The sequence below is a fragment of the Abramis brama genome (genome assembly GCF_963993115.1).
Source record: "Abramis brama genome assembly, chromosome: 13".
Lineage (NCBI taxonomy): Eukaryota > Metazoa > Chordata > Actinopteri > Cypriniformes > Leuciscidae > Abramis > Abramis brama.
The window spans coordinates 17,538,215-17,552,772 of record NC_139975.1 but is presented as its reverse complement, the minus strand read 5'-3'; the positions used below and the strand labels follow the sequence as shown (position 1 = coordinate 17,552,772).

Sequence of the window (14,558 nt, the reverse complement as noted above, 5' to 3'; positions counted from 1 at the left end):
TCAAGTTGCTGTACTGAACTGACCAAAACCCTTGACCTGACTGCATATACCTACTACAGTACTTGGATCCATTCAGATTTACAAAACATTATCCTAAATATGAATGTACTGAAATGTGTCTGTGCCTAAATACAATGAATGTGCGATCAGTGCATCAAGAGCGCACGTATATGTTTTGTTTGCACATCAATATAACGGACTAAAGCTGTACTAGCTAGAAACTACTAGCTAAACTCTGTTTTGCTTTATCCAGCCAAGAAACGTAGTTTGCGTATCATCTGGTTATACAGCGGTGTAATGTTTTGAAGTGTTGTTCAGTCTGTTTTTCATACAGCGTGATGTGTAAGAGCTCACACTCTTCAGAAACAATCACAGAATATGACAGAGCTGGTGTTATTAAATCAAAACACACTGGAATGAATAATTCACTGAAAAGTCTCTTTTCTCTCTGCAATCTCTGATATAATCAGCGACTTCTAGATCATCTAACTGTGTGACATAAATTATGTTAATGACGCAATTTCACACGCTTCAGTCATTTATTGGCGCTAAATTATATTAATGCGTTATGGATTTTAAATGAATCGCATAACATTGACAGCCATAAAACAGCGTGTCAGGTTTAGAAAGGTCACAGTGAGACTAAGAAAGAACAAGAACAGGTGCATGACACTGCATCGGCTGTAGTGTTGTAATAGTTTTTTTTTTTTTTTTGCTGTGTCTGCAACTATTCCTGAAAACCCTCAGAATTCCCCCTCCCAGCATCACAGTCCTGTATCAGCATACGCAGGCTGTCACTGTCGACTCAAGCCTGCCTTCACTGTGAAGCGTTCCAGAGCTCCACTGCTTTAATTAGATGGCTCAGTGCCACGACTTCATTGACCACTATGCTAAATAATGACAGCCATACTGAAGGCAAGCAGAGCAACTCCCATACTGCATAGTCAAAAGCACACCGCACCTGTTGCTGTCATGCATTTTCCCCAGAGCAGAATGTGGTTAGGGAAAAGGTTATCTTAAACATACACAAACGGTAGGTTTGGTTTTGAAGGATCAAATATAATGACCAATATGCCACACTCAAGCTACGCTCTGTTTCTGATGACACTACTGCAACCCCCTCCGAACACACATCTCTATAATCTGTGGTTTGTACATCAGCTCTAGTGGAGCACTTACAGCCGTTAACTGTGTTGTTGTGGCCCATGCTGTGCAACATCTCCCTGCTCCCACTGCGGGAGTTCCGTGCGCTGCCCCAGGGGTCGTTGTCATAGGAACCGGAGCGGGCTTTCATCTCCTCCTTCAGGATCATCCTTCCGATACCACCCTGAATCTGAGACACACACACAGAGAGAGAGAGAGGAAGACAGAAACAAAAGAAATAATGAGTGAACATCCTGTGATAGTAAGAGATCAGATGCTTATTGGCTGCATTTCAAAAATGGTTAAAGGTGCAGTAAGCGATTTCCGAGAAACACTGTTGATATTTGAACTCGACACGCAAACAAGCACACCCCTCCCTTCATTGCTCCACCCCTAAAATAACAAACACGCTATGCAACACAGGCAACCACTATCAGCTGGTATGGATGAATCAGCTGTGATTCAGCAAACAACAGCATACTTGGTTCTGAGGAAAAAACACACAACGTTTCTCATGTATCAAACAGAAACAAAGCAACCACAGTTTTCAGGCCTTCCCACTCTCCGTCTTTCCAGTGCTGGAAAGCGTATCCAAAATGAATGCGGGTCCTAGTTCTTGCCTGATCGTGAATTTATATTCCTCTGACCTTTTCCTCTGTGGTAATATCTCAGCCATCTCTGTTTCTACAGTCTTTCTACAAATGTCCCGCTTGCTCACTCTCTCTCGTCCCCCATCATGAGCGTAATCGCCCCCTATTGCTGATTGGCTACAAAAGTGTTTTGGTGCTCCGTGAATCAGCCCGATCCACTTCATTTTTCTCCTATTTACACAGCTAAGACAGTGTACAATATTTTTTGGAGCACACACACACACACAGAACAGACATGTAGCAAACATTCACAAAATTGTTTTAGGCGTTCATTTAAATGTTCAACAGCGATTCTCAGAAATCGCTAACTGCACCTTTAAATTAATCTCTGAGCAGACAGATGGGCTGTAACTAAACTAGATGAGGTTTATCTAAATAAGAGCGGAAGCTTTAATTACTAGTTAGAGTGCAGAGAATAATACTGTGAAAATAAAGAGACAGAGTGCTTTGGTGGCTTACTCTTTGAAGGCCGTGACTCCAGCCATCCTCTTCTCCACCTGATGAGTACCTTCTACGAGGAGCACGTAAAGCTGAGGAGGATAAAGATTGAGAAAGCAAGAGTGAGAAAGAGAAAATTAAGATGAAGCATACAACTGAATAGTTTAAGCATCTAAAGGGAGTCACACAGCATATTATAGACTGATAGCAAAAATATGCTATAAAATATATATGCAATCATATATGCAATATATATATAATTATAGTATATATATGCAATTCATAAAACTTTAACCTTGCATCCTTCTAATCTGCAAATCATTTTTGGCTCAGATTTAGTATAGGATTCCAACACAAAAAAAGAAGAATAAAGAGAATAATTAAGTCACATGTGATCCTTTGGTCAAAAACATTGAAAATTCATATATTCATGATTGGGATATAACACAGCTAATAATAACACAGCCCTTAAGTGTTTTATATTGTCCCAAAGTGTATCGATAGCGTAATGTAATTTGTGCAAAAATAAATGTTAAAGAACTCGCAAAAGCAAAAGACACAACAAAAGCAAAAAGTGCATATTTTCCTGGTTAATATTAATAACTTTAAGCATATTATAATATCTCACACATTCTATGACTGCTTCTGTATTACTTTGTAGTTAATGAACAGTATACAGTACATTTTATTTTTACTATGTGAGGGGCCAGATCTTAGAAAATGGCAAATGTAAATTCATACATTTACAAAAAGATAAACTATTTAAAGCGCAATAAATGGTAACAAATGTTTCTCCATCAAATGTGGTTTATTAAATTGCTCTTTGTATAAAACAACTGAAATATTTTGTTGTATTTGTTTAGATGTTCTTCAGAGTCTAGTTTCATAAACTGCAATTTTTAAGACATCCTAAAAAAGGATTTCAAAAGATAGGACACACTTTATATTAAGTGTCTTAAACTACTATGTACTAAAACTTAAATTAATAATTTGATACAATGCACTTATTGTGCACATACATGTTTTACATTGTACTTATATTTAAAAAAAATACCTGCATGTAATTACAGCTTTGAGTCTTCCTTTACCCCTTAACCCACCCTTAAACCTAACCATACCACCAAACCTGTCCTAACCTTCCCTGTATCCCACCTCATTAGCAGCACAAGTGTTTTGCAATACAAAATGAACACAAAAAGTACACTGTACCTATTTTTTTAATGTAGTACATACTGTAGTAGTTAAGGATACCTAATATAGTGTGACCGAAATATATTTAACATTCATTCTCTACAATGTTTATGGCTATCAGGGACTATAGGATCTTTACTGACATCCCTGTATGTGGAAACATTTAGCATGATTGTGGCTGCCGATAGGAAAGTGCTGTGATGCCAGTGAACTGAACGCATAGGACATTATGAATATATTTGTCACCTACATTTAGGAGAGCTGGTGTAATGGTAGTAATCAGACTCTGAGTGCTGGTAGTGTTCAGGCGAGTAGGCTGATGAGAACTTGGAGGATTGGAGAATGTCTTCACTGGTCTTGCTCTTAGTTGCTGGATTGCATTGATTGTCTGTGGGGAGAGTATGTCAGGATCACAACTTTGGAAAAGCCTGTGATATAACAGCACATAGCAGTACAATCAAGCCCCCTTTAAACCTAACATTAGTATGCGTTTTCAGTGATCACACAATCCACATAAAGAAAGAAAAAAGGAATAAGAGCATCTAAGACACTCTGTGATCATGAAAATCACTTGATTTAATGACACATAATTAATTTAAACACTGAACTGCATTTGGAATTATATGAAATGCATATTTTCATGTGGAAATTTAAAACTTCTTTTAGTTAAACCTATTTTTTTCACTTCTAATCCACCCTTTACTAGTGAAAAGATTCTAATAGGCAAACACAGTAGACCAGATACCTTCTTTTCCGTCCAAAAATAGCTAAATAAATACTATATTGCGTGTCATTGTTTGTCAAAAAAACTTAATATTGCATTTTGAATTATCCCTCAATGTTTTAAAAATTCAGGAACATTTTCCATTTTGTGCAGGATATTATATTATAGTATATTTGATCTCTGTCTAATCACAGTACAGATTTAATGGAGTGGAACGCAATTCGCCTAAAAATATCTAGATATATGAAACATGTTAATGCTAGGTGTTAAGGGGGGCTCAGAAAGAAAGAAAGAAAGAAAGAAAGAAAGAAAGAAAGAAAGAAAGAAAGAAAGAAAGAAAAAAAGAAAGAAAGAAAGCTACAACGTTCACATATAACAGCTCTGAAGGAAACACAATCCACAACACTCAGTGTAAAGCATCTGCATTCAGATAAATGAGATGTTGAATAAGCACACAAAAAAACACTCTAAAACTACTCATGTCTTGTATTATCAAAAACTACAGATATCGATATATTGCCTTATACATCTAAAGCAAAACCAGTCAGAAACTGCACTGAACTCCCATCCATATAAAACACACACAAGAAGCACAGGCCTCGCACAATATTAACAATCCTGAATGGAAAAGACGGAATGCAACTAGAGATCCAACAAACACATAACCAAAAACGCAGACAGACAGATGTGCACAGGGAGAGAATACTTACAGAGTGGATGGTGAACGAGGAAAGTAGAGGTGGAGGGAATCGTATTTAAGGTGGTAAAGGAAAGAAAAAGAAAAAAACAAGGGGAAAAAAAGAATAAGGGAGGAAATATTTGCATCCCAAAGAGTCTTCAGTGAGATTTTAAGTTTGATACCCATATGGCAGAGACGCAAATGATCTGCATGACAACAGTACGCCTCTCTTCTGCTCAAACACAGCTAGACATCTACACCAATAAAACACTTACAGATGCAGATCCACCAAATGGGTAGCAAATTAGTCCTTGTAAAGTGTTCGTTACAGGCTTGTGATACAAGGATAAACACAAATACACACTTAACACACATATGTAAACTGAGCCAACAAGCTGTCAGAGATGGTTCTGACCTTTCTTAGAGAAAACTTGATAGACTGTGCAAGTATCTGAGCTGGCCAGTAAATACATCTACAGGATTAGTGCAGCTCTGTGCAAAGCTCTGAAACAAATTCATCTCCCTTACGCACTCTAGATCTCTGTGGTTGTATATTGTGATAATTGGCAGGCCTGCACAGAATCTGTGCCAGAAGCTCTAAAGTACTAAAACGGCATCATTCACAAAGTTCTATACATCCCCTGGCCCTTGTGTGTTTGTCTTTTAAACATTTTAGCTAATTTGATGCTGTCAGGAACAATGTCTGGTGCGCACCGCTCGATTTAACATAATTTCCTTTGCTTAAATTTATTCCACAAATTTCACAGATTTTACCCCTCCAAAAAAGGTCAGAACTGCATAGAAAATTTCTGCAGGATTGGAACAACCATCATTCACACAATTTTGCACATCCATACCACGTTTAAAGTCATTTTACAGTGTCCTCTTAAAATTCTGAATAGAACATTTTGAAAAAGTCAACAGATTCCATCTGGGCCTGGATTTATTACATGACTTAATATAAGATTGTTTCAGGCTAGCCGTGTGGAAATTTTTATTTTATATTTTTCTACATAAATCTGTTTAATTTATTAATATTATTATTATTATTATTATTATTAACCTTCGTAATTCTGCGTATTTGAATTGATATGAATATTTTTTTTGGATTATATAAACATCACCTATTTTTTGTAGTGTGGGTGAAAACGTTGGAATGGCAAAAACCTAAACTGTTGAGCCCAGATAAAATCCTTAATGCTGATCACTGTAATATCTATGATATAGGTATAAAATTGTATTTTTTAAATAAGATTAATCATAAATAAGAATCATAATTAATCATTTGGAAAATTGCACAAGCCTGTAATGCACATACACACAGAATATACACATACAAATACACACACAGAGACATGCAGTAAAGGGAAAGATGTACTATTACTATTGTTTAGTTAAAGGGGTTTGAGTTCATGGCATTTTGAGGAGATACTAACCAATATGCTTGACAAAAAGGTGTGAGATTATAAATGTATGAATTAACAGACAGAGATATGCACATAAACAACCAACTTTTAAAGGATTTGGCACCAGATGTAGTCTATAAGGTCTAGTCAATTAGACTGCCAAGTACCTACAACATTCAAAGTGCTGTCAACTGTAAGATAAACAATATGGCTGCCACCTGAACTCTGTGAATTAGCAGAGTAGGTAATGTTTAGACGTTTATTCTTGCTCATTTCATGCTTAAACGGGTTTGCTTTCCTAACAGCGGTTTCTCAACAGGGTTGAGCTCAACTTAGCATTCAGTGGGGCTTCTCTGTGGCATCTAATGCGGCCACTTCCCAGTTGATCTAAAGCAGAGGGGGGACAAGGCAAGCTTTAATCATGCCTCAGCAAGCCTCATCCTTTTTTCATCACCTCCCCATGTGGAAGGAAGGATGCGCTCGCGTCAGTTCTACATTCTTCTGGCATGCAAGCAACGGAAAGCGGGATGCACGCTAATACTTGAGCAAAGGAGACAACTTCTTATCTCGTTCCACCTGACATACAGTTGCAGGGGGAAAAAAGTATGTGAATCCTTTTGAGTTGCATGGATATCTGTATATTGCTCATAAAATTTGATCTGATCCACAAATAAGTCACAACAGTAGAGAAACACAGTCAGCTTAAACAAACAGACCGTTGTGCAGGTCTGATCTGCAATTATAGAAAACATTTGACGGATATTATTGCTGCAGCTTTTTATATATAAGTGCTCACATACTTTTTCCATCTTGCTCTGATTCAATGAAGACTATTATTTGATTATTTGTTTAAGCAGACTGCATTCATATATTGTTATGATTTAGATAAAGATCAGAACAATTTCAATGACCAATTTATTCACAAACCTAGTTTAATCCAAATCGTTCACATACCTTTTCTTGCAACTGTATTAGGCAACTTCTAAAACATGTGCCATGGCATATACTTAGTTTGTGCCCGCCACATCCTATACGAGTGCTTTTTCTTCCACATTTGCAAACTACTTTTATTAAAGGCTTTTGGATTAAAGAGTTTGCTGGAGGAGAGCTATGGAGGACACTAACACTAATCAGACACATCTTTCCCATGAGCCCACACTGCCTCAGGACTAAGCATGAGGGAAAACAGGCCGGGGCAGGCCGAGCACACAATACCATGTCTCTTATAGATGGGAGGCTTCCTGTAGATGTTGGGATCCCCTGTGGCTGAGAAGAAAGGAAGAGATTAGAAATAAAATGGAGGAGAAGTAAGTGACAGGCAGAAGACAGCAAAGTAAACGAGGCAGGAAATGTTTTTTGTACTTCCTCTTCACGCTTCCTGGGACCTTTAGGGTAAGGTGAAGGAGAGTGGAATGGTTGAGGAGATCACAAAAAAGGTACAAAAATGGAGTAGCCATACTATAGATGTATAGTATAGACAGATTCAAAAAGTTACAGAGACTTTGATCCATTAATGAGATTTTAATTTATATTCAAATATACTGCTGGATGAATATGAAAGTGATGATAGCAGCCAATGAGGTGAATGTTGAGGCCTGGCCTACCTGGCACATGGAAATGCTTGGGAGCTTGGATTGTGGTGGGAGTGCTGGACCGGGCATCTAGCTGACTGTAATAGGGTGAACTTCTGCCACTCTCAGTGCCTGCAGCAAGCCCCAAGCCAATGACAGTAACAGAACCAGAGCATGAGTGCACACTTCCTGTGCGCCCTAACCACACACACACACTCAATCATCAGATCAATGATCCAAGATTAGCCAGGCAGGGACAGTATGCATTTCAAAACAGAGAAAAAGACATACTGTGCCAGACAGACGGGTGCATAGGATGTAGGTGGAATGGTGGGACACGCCCCCTAATAACGGTCAAAAATGTCTCCCGCAAAAAACTTTATATTGGCTAGCTTTGTTTTTTGTTAAAGTCAACATGAAATAAAAATCTCTTATTGTGCTTGCTGTATGATGCATTACGTCTTCATAATTAAAAAAAATCATCAAATGAAATACCTTTTGGGGTGACATCACCAAGCTATCTTGTTGCCCCCTCCATTATTTCAACAACTTGAAGATGCAATCATTTTCAGTTGGATAAAATCCTGTCTTCCCCACATTTCCAATGTTGTTAATATTAACTTTTTTTTTTAAATGTTGCATTGGCAACTAGCAGAAATAAGTTAAAGAGCTAAAATGACTAAAACTGAATTAAAAAGTAAAAAGTAAAAAGAAAAAGAAAAAAAGAAATAGAAACTTAAAATGAAAAGTGAAAAAATAAACCCAATTCAAAACATTAATGAATACTATAACAATATACAAATAATATTAAAATAACACTGGTACTTCCTCCTTTTGTCACTAAATGTCACATTTCACTTCTCAATATTATTTCATGTTGACTTTAAAATCAATACCCACTAAATCACTATCAGTCACTCAGCTATGTCCTTGCTATGTAGCTGCAAACCACACTTTTAAGTATATAGAAGGCAAAGCAAGATATATATATAGTATATTTTCCAATATACTGCATATTCAGTATAGTTGTCAAGCCATTCCTGCTGAAAACACCAGCTTAGACCAGTATGCTGGTTCAAGCTGTGCTGGTCCACTATCCATGTTGTTTATCAGCAAGAAATGTTGGTCAACTTGCATAGTCTTTCTGATGAAGCTGGAAGCTTGTTGACAGGAATGAGAGTGTATTTTCTGTACTGCTATGAGCTTGGCAGAAGGAACTCACCGTATCTGTAGTAGTGCTGTGGAGAGCGGGGCATGATGGGAGACATGCCCTGCCTGCTGTAGGTGGGGGAGTCTATGTACCCTGGACTGGAGGATCTTCTCAGCCTCATGTCCATACCGTCATACATGTCCTATTCACATAAACTGTCGTTATTCATAACTCTGATTGTGAGAACCACTCATTTTCATTTGCTCAATGACCAAAATTCCAATCAACTTTCATACTTTCAGTAGGACTGTCAATTTAACACACTTAACACAATTATGTGCTAAATCTACATCAGACAGATTAATAATTTGGTTGCAAAACATATTGCTGTTGACTGAGGGTCAGTGATCGGCTTTTGTTCAACGATATGGAAATAAACAATACAGTGGCAAGAATAAGTATGTGAATACCTTGATTTCTACATTGATAAGTCATAAAATGTGGTCTGATCTTAATCTAAGTCACAATTATATAATAATATAATAACACAATCTGACTAAACTAATAACACATGAAAGTTGTACCTTTACAGGTGCCCTGCCCTTTAAATAAAGACACACAAAGCTTGGTTACTAACAAATCTGTTTTTCTCAATAAAGATTGGTTAGTGTACCATGTCTTGATCCCAAAAGCTTTATTTTGAAATGCATTACAGAGATGCACAAAGCTAGAAAAGGCTACGAAAGAATTGATAAAGACCAGGGCTGGGTTTCCCGAAACCTTCTTAACGCTACGTCGTTCTTAAGTTACACCTTAAGCTGTACCTTATCATTAATACGTGTTTCCCGAAAAGTTCTTAGTTAAGTATACCTTCTGTAAGTCATACTTTCGGAAGGTTGGTCTGGACCACTCTTAGCTTTACCTTATCACTGTTGCAGGTCTATATGAATGAGTTTCATAGTTTCAATGAGTTTCTCTATTCTCTTATGAGTTTTAATACACCCAGACAGTGTTCAGTTAGGCTAATTCAAGTGTTTTCATGCAAAGAATAAAATTGTCATTACACTGATTGTTGTTAGAATTTTAATTATATTACTATATATAATACAATTTTATACATTTATTTTAATTAAAGAGCGCTTTTAAAGGCCAGTGAAAGCATAGGCTACTGTCAGTTAAGTCCTATTCGGACGCTATATTGTTTATCATGGGCTCGTACAGTATTTAAAACATTTACAGGGGTAAGTCGGTTATTTTAGTGCCGTCCGAATCCATATCAGTGTTTTTTCTCACCCAACCCACGTAAAAATACCTGGCCAAATTAGTACCTACTGTTTTATGACAAACAGGTCGTACGGTAATTTAATTGCCGTCTGAATCCACATCTCTGCGTTTTCAAGAAGAGATTCAAAATTCACTGTTTAAATCCTTTTTGATCACTGTCGAGCACCGTAAGTGACGTACACTTTTATTACTGAAATGCTGGAAAGTATTTACAAGAACAATATTTCATAGCAGCTCCACCTCAGCGAACAAAAATGGGAAAGTTTACAGTATGGCAGTATGGTACTGAAAGCACATAAAAAATTATATGGTTATTATGGCAGCAATATGTGATACAATTTTAAAATATGTAGACAATGCTATTATAGGCTATTATAGTTTGGATTATTTTTTATAATATCCCATGAGTCCTAGTAAATGCAATTTCAACTATTTCTTAAGTGCTTTTTTTTATAAAGAACACCGCTTTCTCACATAAACAGCCCCTGCACGAGAGAATAATTGATTCTCGAGCCATCGATATCAACAAGTTCAGCACCATCGCCACGGACAGCGCCGGGTAACGTCGCACGTAAGAAGGTATATCTTAAGCGGCTTCCTAAGGTATAGTTCGGGGAACACACCTAGAAATGGTATACCTTTAGTTAAGTTATACCTTAAGAGTCTTCGTAGCTCGCTAAGAGACAACGTTATCGGGAAACTCAGCCCAGGGTGTTCATAAATCCACTGTGAGATACCCAGTTTACAAATGTAGAAAATTCTGGACTGTTGCTACTCTCCCTAGGAGCAGACATCCTGAAAAGATAAAATTTTTATGAAGGGTTTTCTGCTAAAGGAGATTCTACAAGTTACTAAATTAAAGGGTTCACTGTCTCCACTCTGCACTGTGAATGATCACTAAAGGTATTCAATAAAAATGTGAAAAGTACAATTGTTTGTGTGTAATTAGTTGGGTCAGATTTTGGGTTATTCTGTGTTTGTCTATGATTAAATTAAATGAAATAACACAATTTATGAGTAATCAATGCAGAAATCCAGATATTTTCAAAGGGTTCACAAACGTATTCCTGCCACTGTATAATGATTTTCAGACACTTTTTGAAATGTCTATTAAATGATTTACACGTCTGCAGCAAAAACATCCAAATTCTTTTCATCTGAGGGCTTTTCTCAGCATATACTGATATATGCAATTAATTTCATTACATTTTTAATTTATTGACATAAATAAAAATAAATTATGTATATTGTGTATATATATATAAAAACTTCTACCTGAGAATAAGGGGAGAGTGTGCCCAAAGACTGTGAAGACAAAAAAAGAAGGGGGAGAGTCAGAATAACAGCAAATCAAAGATAAACCTTTGGTCTCTTCCTCCATGACATCTGATGCGTGAGGGAAGTGAGAAGAGTAAGAGGACGGAGGTGAAGGAGTCACTGTGGTCCGAACAACCTATTTTGTATTTCCTGTAGAACTCAACATTTTCTACTCAGCAAGCAAGAATTGAATGGATAGTTCACCCAGAAATGAAGATCCTGTCATCATTTGCTCATGTCTTACCAAACTTTCTATTGACCAGAAACAAATGTATTAGGTAGCCCGTGGTCACCATCCTCTTCAACGTAGAGGAAATAACAGCATTGACAATAGACATTCTGTTAAACATCTCCTTTTGCGCACCCTAAACATCATACAGGTTTGGAACAACATGAGGGTTATTAAATGATAGAACTGTCATTTTTGGATGAACTATCCCTTTAAGCAACCACATAAATCGCTAGAATTTTTCAGAGAGCTTTCCAAAAAGCAAACTAAAGCAAGAAGGCTCAACCAAAAGCACTCATATTCACTATTAATAGTGGGAGAATGCACAAACATAGTTATAGCAAGCAAAAGCATACAGCCAGCCAACGGATACGACATAGCTGAAAAACTCAAAGCAAAGCTATGCTAAGCTCAACTAGGACCAGGACAGTAGACCCGGCGACAGGGGGAGACATGCTAAAAGTAGACTCAGAGTGGCTCTAGTGGTCCTGTAGGGCAGTACCTCCCCATAGCTGAGACGCTCTAGCCTGTCATCGGAGCAGTATCTGTGACTGGGCTCATAGGACCAGAAGTCTGGCCTCTGCACTTCATAAATGGCTTTAACCTTAGGCAGCGCTGCCAAGTCTTTGTAATCAAGGATCTCGTTCTCCATTTTTGCCTAAGGAGAGGGACAAAGGACAGATACACACACTCACACGTCAAACGCAATGAGCAGGCCTGCAAAAAACAGCAATCATGACAGGCGACGACAACATCAACAACTCAATTAAGTGTGGGAATGAGCCTGTGGCACAGTTTGCACATTTACAAATCCACTTTAAAGCAAGTGCTTTTAGGATACAATTGAGCTCATGACTGAAACTGTAATATAGCACATACTGTAAATGCTACACAAATGTTATGATGCTTATTTTTCTTATTTTATTGTCTCTAAGGTGTTTTTTGAGCAAGTAGAAATGTCGACATGAAATGAAAATGTACCCTATCTATTGTCTAAATGCATGTTATAGATGCTACTGTGAACAATTCATCCATGTATAGATGTTTTTACTGACTTCTTGTTATTTCGAAACGTCACAACTGGTCCTGCTGGTAAAAAATACATACAGTACTGTACTTATTTACCCTCATGATTTTTTTATTCTACATACAATGAAAATCAATGGGGTCCAAAGGTGTTTGGACAAAACAGTTGAAATTTGAAACATTTTATTCTGTATTCAGTAGAATAAAGAAAGTCATTCAGGTTTGGAACAACATGAGGTTGAGTAAATGATGACACATTTTCATATTTGAGTTAACTATCAATTTGGAATGAAGCTTACTTAATTTACCTCCAATCCCAGATAGTGTTTTAAGGTTTTCTATCTCATACATTCAGTCTCATGCTTGACCTTAAGCAGAACATGGACCTGCAGGGCTTGACAGCACATATGCTTACATTGCATTACGCATACATCAATCACACACAGAACAAAGGTTACACACTCGGGCCAGCCTTCACTTCCACGTGTGACGTTAATGACCACACCACTGCAGAATGCACGCAAACACATTATGAACAAGCCAATAAACTCAAGCACTAGAGTCATCCATCTTGGGGTGGCCAATAATACTTACATTTGTGCATTTGACAGATGCTTTAGTTTTATCCAAAGCAACCTTTAGTACATTCAAGTTATACATTTTATAAGTACATGCATTCTCTGGAAATTAAACCTATAACTTTTGTGTTCCAAGTGCCATGATCTACTGGTTGAGCAACCACAGGAATCTTCATGGCACTTTACACTACCGTTCAATCATTTGGGTATGGTAAGACTTTTTAAATGTTATTTTTTCAAAGACGTCTCTTATGCTCATGTAGGCTACATTTATTGATAAAAAATAGAAAAATAGTAATATTGTGAAATATTATTTACAATTTAAAATAAATCTTTTCTATGGGAATATATTTTAAAATGTAATTTATTCCTGTGATGATGCCAAAGCTGAATTTTTAGCATCACATGATCCTTCAGAAATCATTATAATATGCTGATTTGATGTTCAATAAACATTTCTCATTATTATCAATGTTAAAAAACAGATGTGCTGCTTAATATTTTTGTGGAAACCATGATAATTTTTTTCCCCCAGGATTGAATAGAAAGTTCAAAAGGACAGCTGAAATAGAATCATTTGTAACATTACAAATGTCTTTACTGTCACTTTTTAGTAATTTAATGTTTGCTGAATAAAAGTATTAATTTCTTTAAAAATAGAATACCTGTATATCTTACTGACTCCAAAGTTTTGAATGGTAGTGTATGTCAAACATCAGTGTAACATTAAGAGAATGCAGTAGTTCACTCAAAAACGGATGTTCTGTCATAACTTATATAATCAATTTTGATCTGTTTCTCATTCAAAGCTATTGTACGGCTTCAGAAGATTTGGAATATAGGTCACGGTTTTAATGACTGTGTTTTTGCATTCCATTTGAAGCTTGAAAGAAACCTCATTAAATGACCAACTACATTTTGCAAAATTTCCACAGAAGAAAATGCACTCATACTGATTTAGATCGACATGAGGGTGAGTGAATGATGACAGAATTACATTTTTGGGTGAACTGAACTGTACCTTTAACTTGTACGCTAATTATGTACACATTATGCCAAAATAATCACTAACTTATCACAATTTTAAAACCAAATATTCCTTTTTTGTATTATTTATCTACCACTCTACCACCATCATTTAGTTGACATTTAGATGAGCTGGACAGTGATTG

General features: G+C 36.8%; 1 protein-coding gene across 8 annotated transcripts in view; it reads right to left on the bottom strand.

Annotated features, from left to right (window-relative positions):
• Window positions 1–14,558, bottom strand: part of ablim3 (actin binding LIM protein family, member 3) — a 66,592-nt gene that overhangs the window by 5,695 nt on the left and 46,339 nt on the right. For 2 of the 8 annotated variants that reach the window (XM_084133983.1, XM_084133984.1), the window contains exons 10-17: window positions 12,285–12,440; window positions 11,512–11,541; window positions 9,025–9,154; window positions 7,836–7,934; window positions 7,447–7,497; window positions 3,673–3,810; window positions 2,253–2,323; window positions 1,180–1,333 (exon numbers count right to left, since the gene is read on the bottom strand). In XM_084133983.1, the coding sequence (XP_083990109.1) occupies window positions 1,180–1,333; window positions 2,253–2,323; window positions 3,673–3,810; window positions 7,447–7,497; window positions 7,836–7,934; window positions 9,025–9,154; window positions 11,512–11,541; window positions 12,285–12,440 (829 nt within the window). The remainder of the gene's footprint in view (window positions 1–1,179; window positions 1,334–2,252; window positions 2,324–3,672; window positions 3,811–7,446; window positions 7,498–7,835; window positions 7,935–9,024; window positions 9,155–11,511; window positions 11,542–12,284; window positions 12,441–14,558) is intronic. The other 6 variants (XM_084133985.1, XM_084133986.1, XM_084133987.1 and 3 more) reach the window with 6 other exon arrangements.